The sequence below is a fragment of the Mizuhopecten yessoensis genome, unplaced genomic scaffold, assembly GCF_002113885.1.
Source record: "Mizuhopecten yessoensis strain PY_sf001 unplaced genomic scaffold, ASM211388v2 scaffold10889, whole genome shotgun sequence".
Lineage (NCBI taxonomy): Eukaryota > Metazoa > Mollusca > Bivalvia > Pectinida > Pectinidae > Mizuhopecten > Mizuhopecten yessoensis.
Genome location: NW_018408772.1, coordinates 763,708 through 777,748, shown reverse-complemented (window position 1 = coordinate 777,748; position 14,041 = coordinate 763,708). Strand labels below are relative to the sequence as shown.

The 14,041-nt window shown below is 34.4% G+C and overlaps 1 protein-coding gene across 2 annotated transcripts; it reads right to left on the bottom strand.

The window, feature by feature from the left end:
• Positions 1–744: 744 nt before the first annotated feature.
• LOC110463339 (UDP-glucuronic acid decarboxylase 1-like) lies at positions 745–13,009 on the bottom strand. 2 transcript variants are annotated; one of them, XM_021517847.1, is made up of 3 exons: positions 12,900–13,009; positions 7,271–7,384; positions 745–2,322 (listed from the first exon to the last, which is right to left on the bottom strand). In XM_021517847.1, the coding sequence occupies exons 2-3, from the start codon at positions 7,271–7,273 to the stop codon at positions 1,336–1,338; spliced, it is 990 nt and encodes a 329-aa protein (XP_021373522.1). In that variant the 5' UTR covers positions 7,274–7,384; positions 12,900–13,009; the 3' UTR covers positions 745–1,335. The 2 variants fall into 2 exon arrangements, with proteins under 2 accessions (XP_021373522.1, XP_021373523.1); XM_021517848.1 differs by lacking the exon at positions 7,271–7,384.
• Positions 13,010–14,041: the final 1,032 nt, after the last annotated feature.

The following is a 14,041-nucleotide window of genomic DNA, read 5'->3' as shown; positions in this document are numbered from 1 at the left end:
CATTACTACTGCCTACGTCATGCCGTTACCTGTTTTCATAAAAAGCACATATCTTGGTTTTTTCTTCCTGCACCTTGGAATGGTAAAATTACATAAATTTTCAAAAAGCATGTCCTACACGTGTATTGCGCTCCTTACTTTGTGCTGCAGTCTTCCTGCATTTAAAACAAATGATTGACTTCGACGATGAATTTTCCCGCATGTTCGGTAATATCTTTGCGATAATAACATTTCAATTTTTTTAGCTTTGCCTTCTTTTATTCTGACGCAAAAATCCCATATATTTTGTATTTCGGCATCGTTTCTTTGTGTTTAAATAATTAATAGAAATACTAATGTCAGTTTGAGGGTAAAACAATTCATAAATATCATTTAAAATGATGTCTCAACTACAAAGCGTAGCTGTACTGTACACGCGTACAGGGATTTGTTGACATGATTCCATAGAAGATAAATCAATAGGAATGTTATTAAAATATCAATAAAATGTTCCATTGATTTGAAAAATATTTATCACTTAATTAAGGAAAATGATCACATGCCAATTTGTTTTTTTATCTGAACGTGGATTCGAACCTTGACCATTCCCTTCTTCTGGTCACAAGCTAACTGTAGTTACAGTTTGATATGCAAATGTAAAATAGTTATGCACGATTCACAAGAACGATCACAAAAGGACCGAGACTTTGGTTCATGTGACCTTATATATATAAGCATGCGCATGTATAAAATTGATAAACTGCATTTTAATTGGTGAGTGTCTTTAATGTAATATCAATTCATCCAATATTTACCAATAACTGTTATTCAGCAGTATGTGAATTCAACTCTCATGCACACAACATATATAAATGTGTATAAAAGTTAATAATGATTATTGATTTAAAAGTAGGAGGGGATGTACAGGCCTTCCAGTGTACCCCATCGTAGGCCCCTCAATCAAACCCATCCGGGTTCTCAGTATAACGAATAAATAAACACGCAATAATTGTCAAATCACTGATAATATGTCGCAACTGTCGGATTACGATCTATTTCAGTAAATATTTAGCAATGTTGTCCCAGGTTGATTGTCCTGTAATAGGTCACCAAAACCAGACTGGCTTCTGAAAGAGTTATTTGTAGCCCAATGAGCACTTGTTTGAGCGTAATATATAGGTCAAGGTCGCCCTGTCTAGATTATCGGAAGAAAGCTGCCATGCTTATTCAACTCAAGTGGAGTCTTCACTACATTATCTGACAACTTGATGTTTTTTAAAGTATACGTGTAGATAAAGCTATACATCTTTTAAATAATGCTTTATATATTAGGAGTTTTATCTGAACATATCCTGCTCACACGTTTTTACAGCGAGGTATGTCCTCTGGAGCGAGGAAGGGTAGCACTTTAAGCATATCCTGTATACCTTTCTCCACGGACACTGTGGCATAGTAACCTAGTTTACGGATCTTGGCGTACGATACTTCGTAATCTCGCTTGTCCTTGTCTTCGCCGGAGTTGGATTCTGTTATTTTACATCCGGGTACATTGTTCTGTATTACACGTGCAACGTGTGATTTTGTCATGTTCATCTTCTCATCACCAACATTGTACGCCTGGCCTTTCATAGCATCGAAATGTGAAAGAGCAAAAACGAATGCACGAGCAGCGTCTCTCACGTGAAGAAACGTACGGCGGAAGTTTCCTTCGTAGAGGTCAAATTCTTTCAATGTCAATGCTTTATGAGTTAAATCGTTGATAAGAAGATCAAGACGTAGTCGAGGTGAAAGACCGAATACTGTAGCGAGCCGCAGAGCGATCCCGCCCACATCTAGAACGATTTTTTCTCCCTCAGCCTTGCTGCCCCCATACAGCGTGAGAGGGCTGATAGCCGTCTCCTCCGAGCACACACCCTCCACCGCCCCGTAACACGATCCCGTACTTGCGTACACCATGATCTGGTCAGGACGCTTTAGTTCAGCAATCATCCGCGTCCCACCGACGTTTGTATCAATGGCCAGATCCGGATCTTTGTCACAGGCAGGATATCCTACAATGGCGGCCAAATGGATGATAGCAAATTTATCATGCATAACCTCGGCCAGCTGGTCGCGATTGCGAACATCTCCCTTCACAATGTGAAAACGCGGGTTCTGTGCGAAGTTAAGAATGGGATGCATGCCCCATTTAAAGATATCGTAGATTGTTACTTCGTATCCATCTTCCAGAAGGATCGGGATCATTGTTGTTCCTAGGTAACCGGCTCCACCTGTTAGCAACACGTGACCTTTGCTGTCACCACTGCCGACCTCGTCTACTGCTACTGCTTGTGACGCCATTATCTGTAACACATAAAATATAAGGATTGTAAGCAGCACCATTTCAGGTGTAAATGTGCATATGGAAAAGCCAATGACGATAGGATTGTTTTGAAAATATTTTTTTCTACGTAGTTTTAAGGTTCATTGTATTCCTCCGCTAAAAAATAATTAAAGGTAGTATTATATTGATGATAAATAATTTATCTTACAGTATTTTCAGTGAAAGTCGTTCGAAAAATGTTCTCATCGCTCGCACGTAGATAAAATCTCGAGTCCGTTTGCGGTGGCCTCTCGATTTGATCTCGTATCCTATCGTCATTGGAAAATACAGTGTGATAAGTATAACTATCAACTGTCATGTTAAGCTTAAGGAGGTCAGAAGCCTCTACAGAACGAACTGCTGGCCAGTGACCTTCATATACAGCGCGCAAGTCAACTGTTGATCCGTGTCCTTTGTGTATAGGTCAGCTGTTGATCATTTACCTTTGTGTATAGGTCAACTGTTGATCAGTGACCTTTGTGTACAGGTCAACTGTTGATCAGTGACCTTTGTGTATAGGTCAACTGTTGATCAGTGACCTTCGTGTACAGGTCAGATGTTGATCATTGACCTTTGAGTATAGGTCAACCGTTGATCAGTGACCTTTGTGTGCAGGTCAACTGTTGATCAGTGACCTTTGTGTACAGGTCAACTGTTGATCAGTGACCTTTGTTTACAGGTCAACTGTTACGAAGTCTCGTATGTTTAGGCGAAAAGACGAAACAACGAAATGGACAAATCCGCCACGATAGTAAACAGTACTCTTAACACGTGTACAATATAGTTCCTACAAGAAATGTAAACACAGGTTTCCTGACCAGCAAAAAAATGTGGAAATAGCGAATATTTTACAGGAAACGAGTTGAACAGGGCCCCATATTCATGAACCCGTTTACATGCTTAAGCATAAATTGTTTGCTCAACCAATCTTTTTTTGCAACTTTCCTTAATCATTTGAAACTTTCAAATAGTCTACTGTAATTATTGAAAATAGTATTCCAAGTCATGGCATAACATTTTTCGTTTATCACTTTCCACACTGTTGGACCGGTTTGACCAAAGCTGTTCGTTTATAACATAAGATCGGACCTGATGCTGCTGCTTAACACAGCGTTCGGACGAGCCTTGACAAAGCCTTCATAAACCTTTGCAGGTTCGTCATGATTTTTACCCGAAAATGTTACATTTAAAAACGGACAAACTGTTTTTTTCGTATAAAGGAACAGGTTCTAGATTTCATAGGCAATTTAGTGGAAGTAGTGCAGACAGTTAATCCCCATTATGAAAAGAAGGTCAAACAAATAAATGGGACGAAATTTTTAAGGTTCTTGTCCAACTACAGGCAAAACAAACTAGAGATTCCAGTGTAACCGCTTAAGATATAACTGTGGCGCGACTGGGCAAATAGTGCTACCGTTAGTTAGAGCGACGGTATAACAACCAGAGGGTACTACCGTTAGTTAGAGCGACGGTATATCAACCAGAGGTCCAGGGTAGGAATCTTGGTCTGGCTCCCTCTCATTTTGTTATATTCGGGACAATTTTTTCGAAAAGATTTATCGAAGATATACTGTAATCATGCCTGAATAATCTTTCCAATGCCCCGGCAGTGGTCGGGGGATCTTTGAATTGTGTTATAATTATTCAGTTTTAATCCCCAATCAAGAGAGCTTGATATTCAATTCGATTCAGTTCAATTCAATTCAAGTTGACAGACAGACAGACAGACAGACAGACCACAGAGAGTAACATAAACATGTATGTATACCGAACACAGAGAGTAACATAAACGTTTATGTATACCTAACACAGAGAGTAACATAAACGTGTATACCGAACACAGAGAGTAACATAAACATGTATACCGAACACAGAGAGGAACATAAACATGTATGTATACCGAACACAGAGAGTACCATAAACATGTATGTATACCGAACACAGAGAGTAAAATAAACGTGTATGTATACCTAACACAGAGAGTAACCTAAACGTGTATGTATACCTAACACAGAGATTAACATAAACATGTATGTATACCGAACACAGAGAGTACCATAAACATGTATGTATACCGAACACAGAGAGTAAAATAAACGTGTATGTATACCGAACACAGAGAGTAACAGAAACATGTATGTATACCGAACACAGAGAGTAACATAAACGGGTATACCGAACACAGAGAGTAACATAAACGTGTATGGATACCTAACACAGAGAGTAACATAAACGTGTATGGATACCTAACACAGAGAGTAACATAAACGTGGATGTATACGTAACACAGAGAGTAACATAAACGTGTATGGATACCTAACACAGAGAGTAACATAAACGTGGATGTATACGTAACACAGAGAGTAACATAAACGTGTATGGATACCTAACACAGAGAGTAACATAAACGTGGATGTATACGTAACACAGAGAGTAACATAAACGTGTATGGATACCTAACACAGAGAGTAACATAAACGTGGATGTATACCTAACACAGAGAGTAACATAAACGTGTATACCGGACACAGAGAGTAACATAAACATGTATACCTAACACAGAGAGTAACATAAACATGTATGTATACCTAACACAGAGAGTAACATAAACGTGGATGTATACCTAACACAGAGAGTAACATAAACGTGGATGTATACCTAACACAGAGAGTAACATAAACATGTATGTATACCGAACACAGAGAGTACCATAAACATGTATGTATACCGAACACAGAGAGTAACAGAAACATGTATGTATACCGAACACAGAGAGTACCATAAACATGTATGTATACCGAACACAGAGAGTAAAATAAACGTGTATGTATACCGAACACAGAGAGCAACATAAACGTGTATACCGAACACAGAGAGGAACAGAAACATGTATACCGAACACAGAGAGTAACATAATCGTGTATGTATACCTAACACAGAGAGTAACCTAAACGTGTATGTATACCTAACACAGAGAGGAACATAAACGTGTATGTATACCTAACACAGAGAGTAACATAAACATGTATGAATACCGAACACAGAGAGTAACATAAACGTATATGTATACCTAACACAGAGAGTAACATAAACGTGGATGTATACGTAACACAGAGAGTAACATAAACGTGTATGTATACCTAACACAGAGAGGAACATAAACGTGTATGTATACCTAACACAGAGAGTTAAATAAACGTGTATGTATACCTAACACAGAGATTAACATAAACATGTATGTATACCGAACACAGAGAGTAACAGAAACATGTATGTATACCGAACACAGAGAGTAACATAAACGTGTATGTATACTTTTCTATCTCTGGTGCTTTATAAAAGCCCTATATCTCGCTTCCATACTCGAGTATGCTGTTGACATATGTATCAAACACTGAACATTTTGTACCAATATTAAAATTATTTTTCTTCAACTTACAGATAATTGCAAATAAAGCTTTTCTTCTCTGGTTAGCAATATGTTTCTGGGTAACATTGAACTTTCCGTTAAGATTCATCAGCATTCCCAAATAAGTAAATTCATTAACTATATCGACTTCCTTGTTGTTGTAGATCCATTTTTCAGCGTCTCTTATGTTCCCCCCATTTCGAAAGATAACAATCTTAGTTTTGGAGATATTGAGTTTTAACTCCATTCTAGGCTATATACATATAATGAATCTAAAAGTTTCTGCAATGCTTCTGGTGTCTCCCCAATCAACATTTACATAGAGGCTGTAAAGAATCGGTGACAGAATTTCTCCCTGGAACAAACCGATTTTGTTTGGGTAGTACTCCGATAACAAACCATTAAACTTTATACATTATTTTACATTTTTATATAGCGACTGAATAATTTTCAACATTTTCCCTTTGTTTCCATGTTTTATGAGTTTAGACCACAAACAATTTCTTTCAATTAAATCGAATGCTTTTGTGTAGTCTATAAAGCAAAAGTATAGTCTGTTTTTCGCTTTTAGTGTTTTATTAATTAAGGTTTGTAATGCGAAAATGGCATCTTCCGTCGAAAAACCAGGTTTGAATCCAAATTGAGCATCGGTAATTATATTATGTTCACTATCCCATTTAAGTAGCCTCTGATTTAACACTCCAGTAAATAATTTGCCCAAATAGCTTAATAGTGAAATGCCTCTGTAGTTGTTAGGGTCATCAATATCTCCCTTTTTATGTATTGGAACAACACATGCTTTGGATCAGGCTTCTGGAAAATACCCGGTTTTGAAGACATTATTGAATACTTATCAGATACAAATTTGACGGTGTTTTCTAGCATGCAGGATGACTTTTTCTCAACTTCCAACATTTTTTCATCAAGATTTGTGACCCTGTTGGCAAGACCAGTTACTTGTTGTTCGATAATATCTAGCTTGTCAAGTTTCTTTAGTATCATATCGATTTTGTTGTTGAAATTGTCATTTGTTGAGATGGGTGTCGACGTAGCTTTGGTTTGGTTTTTCTGTGTGCTGGGCGGGCTGCCATAGATTACGCCATTAGCGGCATTAATGATCGAACTTAGAAGTCCCGCTGATTGGTTTGCCGTATTTTCACTCTCTGTACTTAGTTCATGATACTTTCGTTCACACTATTTGTCTTTTTGCGTTTCTTTCCTCTTATAGATTTCCCCATTTTGGAATCAAGTTTTTAATTCAACACTATTACTGGCCACTCCGTATTGTACACCACTCCGTATTATACACCACTCCGTATCGTACACCACTCCGTATTGTACACAACGCGATGAAATCTCAGCTACTTGGTAGCCAATCATGCGTGACGGCGCCCGCACGAGGGAACGTACAGGTAACTAATGTTCATTGTGTATGCTTTATATATAGAGATATCACACAGGTTCGCTATAAAGTCAGAGAGAGTCAAACCCAGTAGTCAGTACTAAACTACACTTCATACCATTTTTCAAACGAATTCGTCCACCAGGTACACGAGACATCACATATTTGCTGCTCAATGGAGATTAACACAGGTGGCTGCCATCTTCACTGTTGTCGAGACAGTCACTTGACACTAGGAAAGGAGGAGTTGGGGTATTACGCTCTGAATCTAAGGACTTCACCGGGTAGAGTTTGAGCTGTAAACTTGTTTATGATAAGCAGTAGAACAAGAGAACGCCTCTTGTCTATAAGAAAGGTTAATGTGATATAAATACCACACAAACAGGAGAAAACATATCAGTTATATAATTCAATATCAACTGGCTTCTGAATGGAGATTTATGAAGTTGAGGAGATTGAGGCATTTATTGCAAATATAGTTATATAAGTAGTCATTTCGGTCTTGCTATTGGCTATATTTCCTCATTATTCCGGTGTTTTTTTTAAGAATCAAACCCATTATAAATAACTTTATAATAATTGGAAAGTAATTCAAAAATCAAACCCATTATAAATAACTTTATAATAATTGGAAAGTAATTCAAAAATCAAACCCATTATAAATAACTTTATAATAATTGGAAAGTAATTCAAAAATCAAACCCATTATAAATAACTTTATAATAATTGGAAAGTAATTCAAAAATCAAACCCATTATAAATAACTTTATAATAATTGGAAAGTAATTCAAAAATCAAACCCATTATAAATAACTTTATAATAATTGGAAAGTAATTCAAAAATCAAACCCATTATAAATAACTTTATAATAATTGGAAAGTAATTCAAAAATCAAACCCATTATAAATAACTTTATAATAATTGGAAAGTAATTCAAAAATCAAACCCATTATAAATAACTTTATAATAATTGGAAAGTAATTCAAAAATCAAACCCATTATAAATAACTTTATAATAATTGGAAAGTAATTCAAAAATCAAACCCATTATAAATAACTTTATAATAATTGGAAAGTAATTCAAAAATCAAACCCATTATAAATAACTTTATAATAATTGGAAAGTAATTCAAAAATCAAACCCATTATAAATAACTTTATAATAATTGGAAAGTAATTCAAAAATCAAACCCATTATAAATAACTTTATAATAATTGGAAAGTAATTCAAAAATCAAACCCATTATAAATAACTTTATAATAATTGGAAAGTAATTCAAAAATCAAACCCATTATAAATAACTTTATAATAATTGGAAAGTAATTCAAAAATCAAACCCATTATAAATAACTTTATAATAATTGGAAAGTAATTCAAAAATCAAACCCATTATAAATAACTTTATAATAATTGGAAAGTAATTCAAAAATCAAACCCATTATAAATAACTTTATAATAATTGGAAAGTAATTCAAAAATCAAACCCATTATAAATAACTTTATAATAATTGGAAAGTAATTCAAAAATCAAACCCATTATAAATAACTTTATAATAATTGGAAAGTAATTCAAAAATCAAACCCATTATAAATAACTTTATAATAATTGGAAAGTAATTCAAAAATCAAACCCATTATAAATAACTTTATAATAATTGGAAAGTAATTCAAAAATCAAACCCATTATAAATAACTTTATAATAATTGGAAAGTAATTCAAAAATCAAACCCATTATAAATAACTTTATAATAATTGGAAAGTAATTCAAAAATCAAACCCATTATAAATAACTTTATAATAATTGGAAAGTAATTCAAAAATCAAACCCATTATAAATAACTTTATAATAATTGGAAAGTAATTCAAAAATCAAACCCATTATAAATAACTTTATAATAATTGGAAAGTAATTCAAAAATCAAACCCATTATAAATAACTTTATAATAATTGGAAAGTAATTCAAAAATCAAACCCATTATAAATAACTTTATAATAATTGGAAAGTAATTCAAAAATCAAACCCATTATAAATAACTTTATAATAATTGGAAAGTAATTCAAAAATCAAACCCATTATAAATAACTTTATAATAATTGGAAAGTAATTCAAAAATCAAACCCATTATAAATAACTTTATAATAATTGGAAAGTAATTCAAAAATCAAACCCATTATAAATAACTTTATAATAATTGGAAAGTAATTCAAAAATCAAACCCATTATAAATAACTTTATAATAATTGGAAAGTAATTCAAAAATCAAACCCATTATAAATAACTTTATAATAATTGGAAAGTAATTCAAAAATCAAACCCATTATAAATAACTTTATAATAATTGGAAAGTAATTCAAAAATCAAACCCATTATAAATAACTTTATAATAATTGGAAAGTAATTCAAAAATCAAACCCATTATAAATAACTTTATAATAATTGGAAAGTAATTCAAAAATCAAACCCATTATAAATAACTTTATAATAATTGGAAAGTAATTCAAAAATCAAACCCATTATAAATAACTTTATAATAATTGGAAAGTAATTCAAAAATCAAACCCATTATAAATAACTTTATAATAATTGGAAAGTAATTCAAAAATCAAACCCATTATAAATAACTTTATAATAATTGGAAAGTAATTCAAAAATCAAACCCATTATAAATAACTTTATAATAATTGGAAAGTAATTCAAAAATCAAACCCATTATAAATAACTTTATAATAATTGGAAAGTAATTCAAAAATCAAACCCATTATAAATAACTTTATAATAATTGGAAAGTAATTCAAAAATCAAACCCATTATAAATAACTTTATAATAATTGGAAAGTAATTCAAAAATCAAACCCATTATAAATAACTTTATAATAATTGGAAAGTAATTCAAAAATCAAACCCATTATAAATAACTTTATAATAATTGGAAAGTAATTCAAAAATCAAACCCATTATAAATAACTTTATAATAATTGGAAAGTAATTCAAAAATCAAACCCATTATAAATAACTTTATAATAATTGGAAAGTAATTCAAAAATCAAACCCATTATAAATAACTTTATAATAATTGGAAAGTAATTCAAAAATCAAACCCATTATAAATAACTTTATAATAATTGGAAAGTAATTCAAAAATCAAACCCATTATAAATAACTTTATAATAATTGGAAAGTAATTCAAAAATCAAATCCCATTCTTACGCGTCTTTAAACCCCACATCGGCACATATGCCATGCAGGATGTGTGTGGGATGCAAACTTCTGCAATTAAAACGTATACGCATTTTAAAAAACATCTCAAAAGCGTCTTTTTCTCTCGTTTGTCACACACTTATAATACAACTGACAGACGAGGCTAGTGACGGTGGTTTTTTTTTATTGAAATTAGTTGTTAGGTTTTGTGTCGAAACACGTTTACAATCTCCCACTTAAAACACATATTATGATCGATTTGTGCCAGTTACAGAGAAGAGTGGACGCGTTTCCCCGAGCTGACCTGCATGATTGCCTGCAATACGTGTTCATTACCGAAGTGTACTCAGACCCAGGTTAATACACAATTAGGTTATATGGAGCGCGGACTGGTTAGCACTAACGAACTAGTTCCTAGCTGATGTCTTCATTTGTATTTTTTTAATCAAAATACATACATATCTTACGTTCAAGCTTATTTCACTCCTGTACACATGACCATAGATATATGTTGTTTACTCCACTAAAGATTCCTCCTATGATTATCATATATTTATAAACATAAGCGTCGTATAGAAATTATTGATATGCATCGTAATACCATTTTGTATGATACACTATTGAACAAAAAAGTGATAAAAAAACATCTAGCAAAAGGCGATAGCAAGGATACCTCATAAAATGTAACACAGAAACTCGACCATGCTACACTAACATAAAACATCAAGTATCCGACCGATTCGGCTCTTGCATAAATTCTGAAAATCCGGACTTAAATCTCCAAGTAGGTTCTTTTGTTAGTATTTTGCCCTAGTTTGCGATTACGGTATTGTTTACACTCCGACTAAGCTTACCAGAGCTAGCAGGGGCTTAGTCCGAGGTCAGGTATGAACTGTGTGTACACGAACAAACTTGTAATTCTACCCCGATAAGTTAAAGGGACATACCGTCACAAATTATATTTCAATTATTGAATGTCTTTCCCTGCTATACCCAAATTCATAGAACATTCCAAATTATATTACTGAAGAGGCTATAGCTGATTGCGGATGATGTAGATTTTAATCCCAGTCTAAAAACCATCCCATTCACCAACTTTATTGTAATTCACAAAACAGAAAAGAAGATATATACATGTACCAAGATAGCACGATATGTTCAAATCTGATACCACAGTGGCCATGTATTATGTCTATTCGTGAAACTATAGATCGAATAATTCAATACACCTGTAAAGTTTCGTTAGTGTCTGTAGAGCAGTTTCTGTGTAAGGCGTCGGTCAAAGTTTGACAGGTCGGAAACAATATCCTCGATTTGATTTAAACATATTTTATTTGTCATTCAACAAAAAGTATTAAGCACAAGTTATCTCAACTTAGAAACGCCCTCTCCAATATATTTCTTTATATTAATTACATAACAACAACAACAAATATGAACAAAGATGAAAGGATTATTTTTAATGTAGGTTTGGACTATATGTTAGATATTTTCATTGTCTTCGTCAGACAAGTATGGAGAACCGTCCAGAATAACATTTAGAGAAATATTACAATAAAGTGAGATATCCTCGATCACCCTAGGTGTAACGCTTACTTGCGCTCTCTGATCCCTTGTAATATGTCAATGCTAAATTGAAGGCACGCGGCTAGCTATTTGATTGATCTCATGTAAAAAAAAAAATCAAAAAAAATCGCTAGACTTATACATGCATGCCATTTGAAGAAGCGACGACATCCAACTCAAGTTTCCCGTTACGCGGGTAATTTTTTGTCTCTGCTGGGTTATAACATACAGCCCCATCAATCAATCAATCAAACAAACAATCAATCAATCATTAAATCAATCCATCAATCAATCAATCAATCAATCATTCATTCAATCAATCAATCAACCATTCAATCGCACAAAACAAAAATCAGTGTGCATACATGACAACGAGTAACATACCTACTCCTAACACAACAATGACCTCTATACATGTTAGAAAAACGGAGAAGGATGATTCAGGGAGTGAAGGCATATGAGAATAGTGTCCTGTGGTACAAATAGAAAAGGGCAATACAAGGTACACAGACACTCGATTGTAATAGGAAGCACAGGGTTTACTAGACTATTTGACGATAGTACGAGAACTCAAAAACTGTGGCAACAGGGAAGGTCGCCCCGCCCCCTTCCCGGTTTCGAATGTTGCGAAATCTATGTCTATGCTACGACTCCCCATATCTATGCCACGACTCCCCATATCTATGCTACGACTCCCCAATAAACACACGCGGTCACCAGTGTTAGCTTGTAGTATAACGGACAGTAAACTCGTGTGACTAGCCATTATCTTATTGTACCCGGGACGGCCTAAACAACGTCACCTATACACATAATACGGGTATTGTTTACTTAAAATTCTCTCAAATTGAAATATAGTGGAGCATGAAGCCTAGTGCTAGGCATTGACCAACTTTATACACAAGAAACCTGAAATTATTTTGTTTAAATAGATAAATGGTTTTCAGGTAAGTGTATCATGATAAAATTATATCTTACCTTTAGCTGATGAAATACAATCCCACCTGTCGTATTTTATGTATGCGAGTGGAAGGTTGTGGTGTGGCGTTCCTCAATGACGATAAAGGACACGTGACAAATCTAATCTGTGTGACGTAGCACTGGGTCGGGTACACAGTGTATGGTGTACAAGCACTTTCAGACATTGACCAACTGGTCCCCACTTGCACAGGTAGGCAAGACGGATTATCAGCATAATAGCTTTAATTGCTACATTGTAAAACTGTGATTTAAGATCGATTGTTTAAGACTTTACATGTTTAAGAATATCTAGAGAATGACCCGTCATTAAGCTGCACATGCCTTGTCACACGATATGTATGTACCGGCTATTTACACGAGCTGCGTTGACGACGGTAGCTAGGTTGACAAACGCGGTCATTTTAATAGATCAATTTTGAACAAATGAAACACGAAACCTGATATTGAGTCTTTGTTGACCGGACATGCATTGAAATTCGTTTAAAGGGATTTGATAGACTTCATACTTCTTTCAAAAAAAAAAAAAAAACATAAGTTTGTTGGGTAATCGGATTTTCTCCCATTTAAGCACCTGAAATAATATTATACAACATTTGATATAGCGCCATTTCTAGCTAACATAAGCCACTCTAAAGCACTTTACAGTACATAGATATACAATTAATACAATTAGCATATACATTGATTAATTCAATTTTGAGGAATCCACATGAGCTGCCTTATCAGGCGCTAACTACTAGTTATATTCCACCTGGCTAATGTCTCACTATGTGTGTTGTCCTGCGTGTGTGCCTGAGATGTATTGAGTTCTGTTTTGTAGTGGGACCGTGCTTCGAACGGCATCTTTTATAGTGCCACCTCACTTAAATGATACAGCACAGATACCGCAACATCCACCCCAGACCATCTTATACTCCACTTGGGTTGTTGGAGTTGTGTGGGCAGGAGAAAAACACTTTCTCTGATATTCCATGCGTGCGACGACTTCGAGGATCGAACCCCGGCCGTCTGCGTGGAAGGCCGAAGTATTAACCACTCGACCAATCCGCCCACATGCGCGCTTCCAACTAGGCCTAGCCGCTTTCCCATTTCTTATAACTCCCTGGGCAGCAGAACAAAAAACCTATCAGGACAGCGAG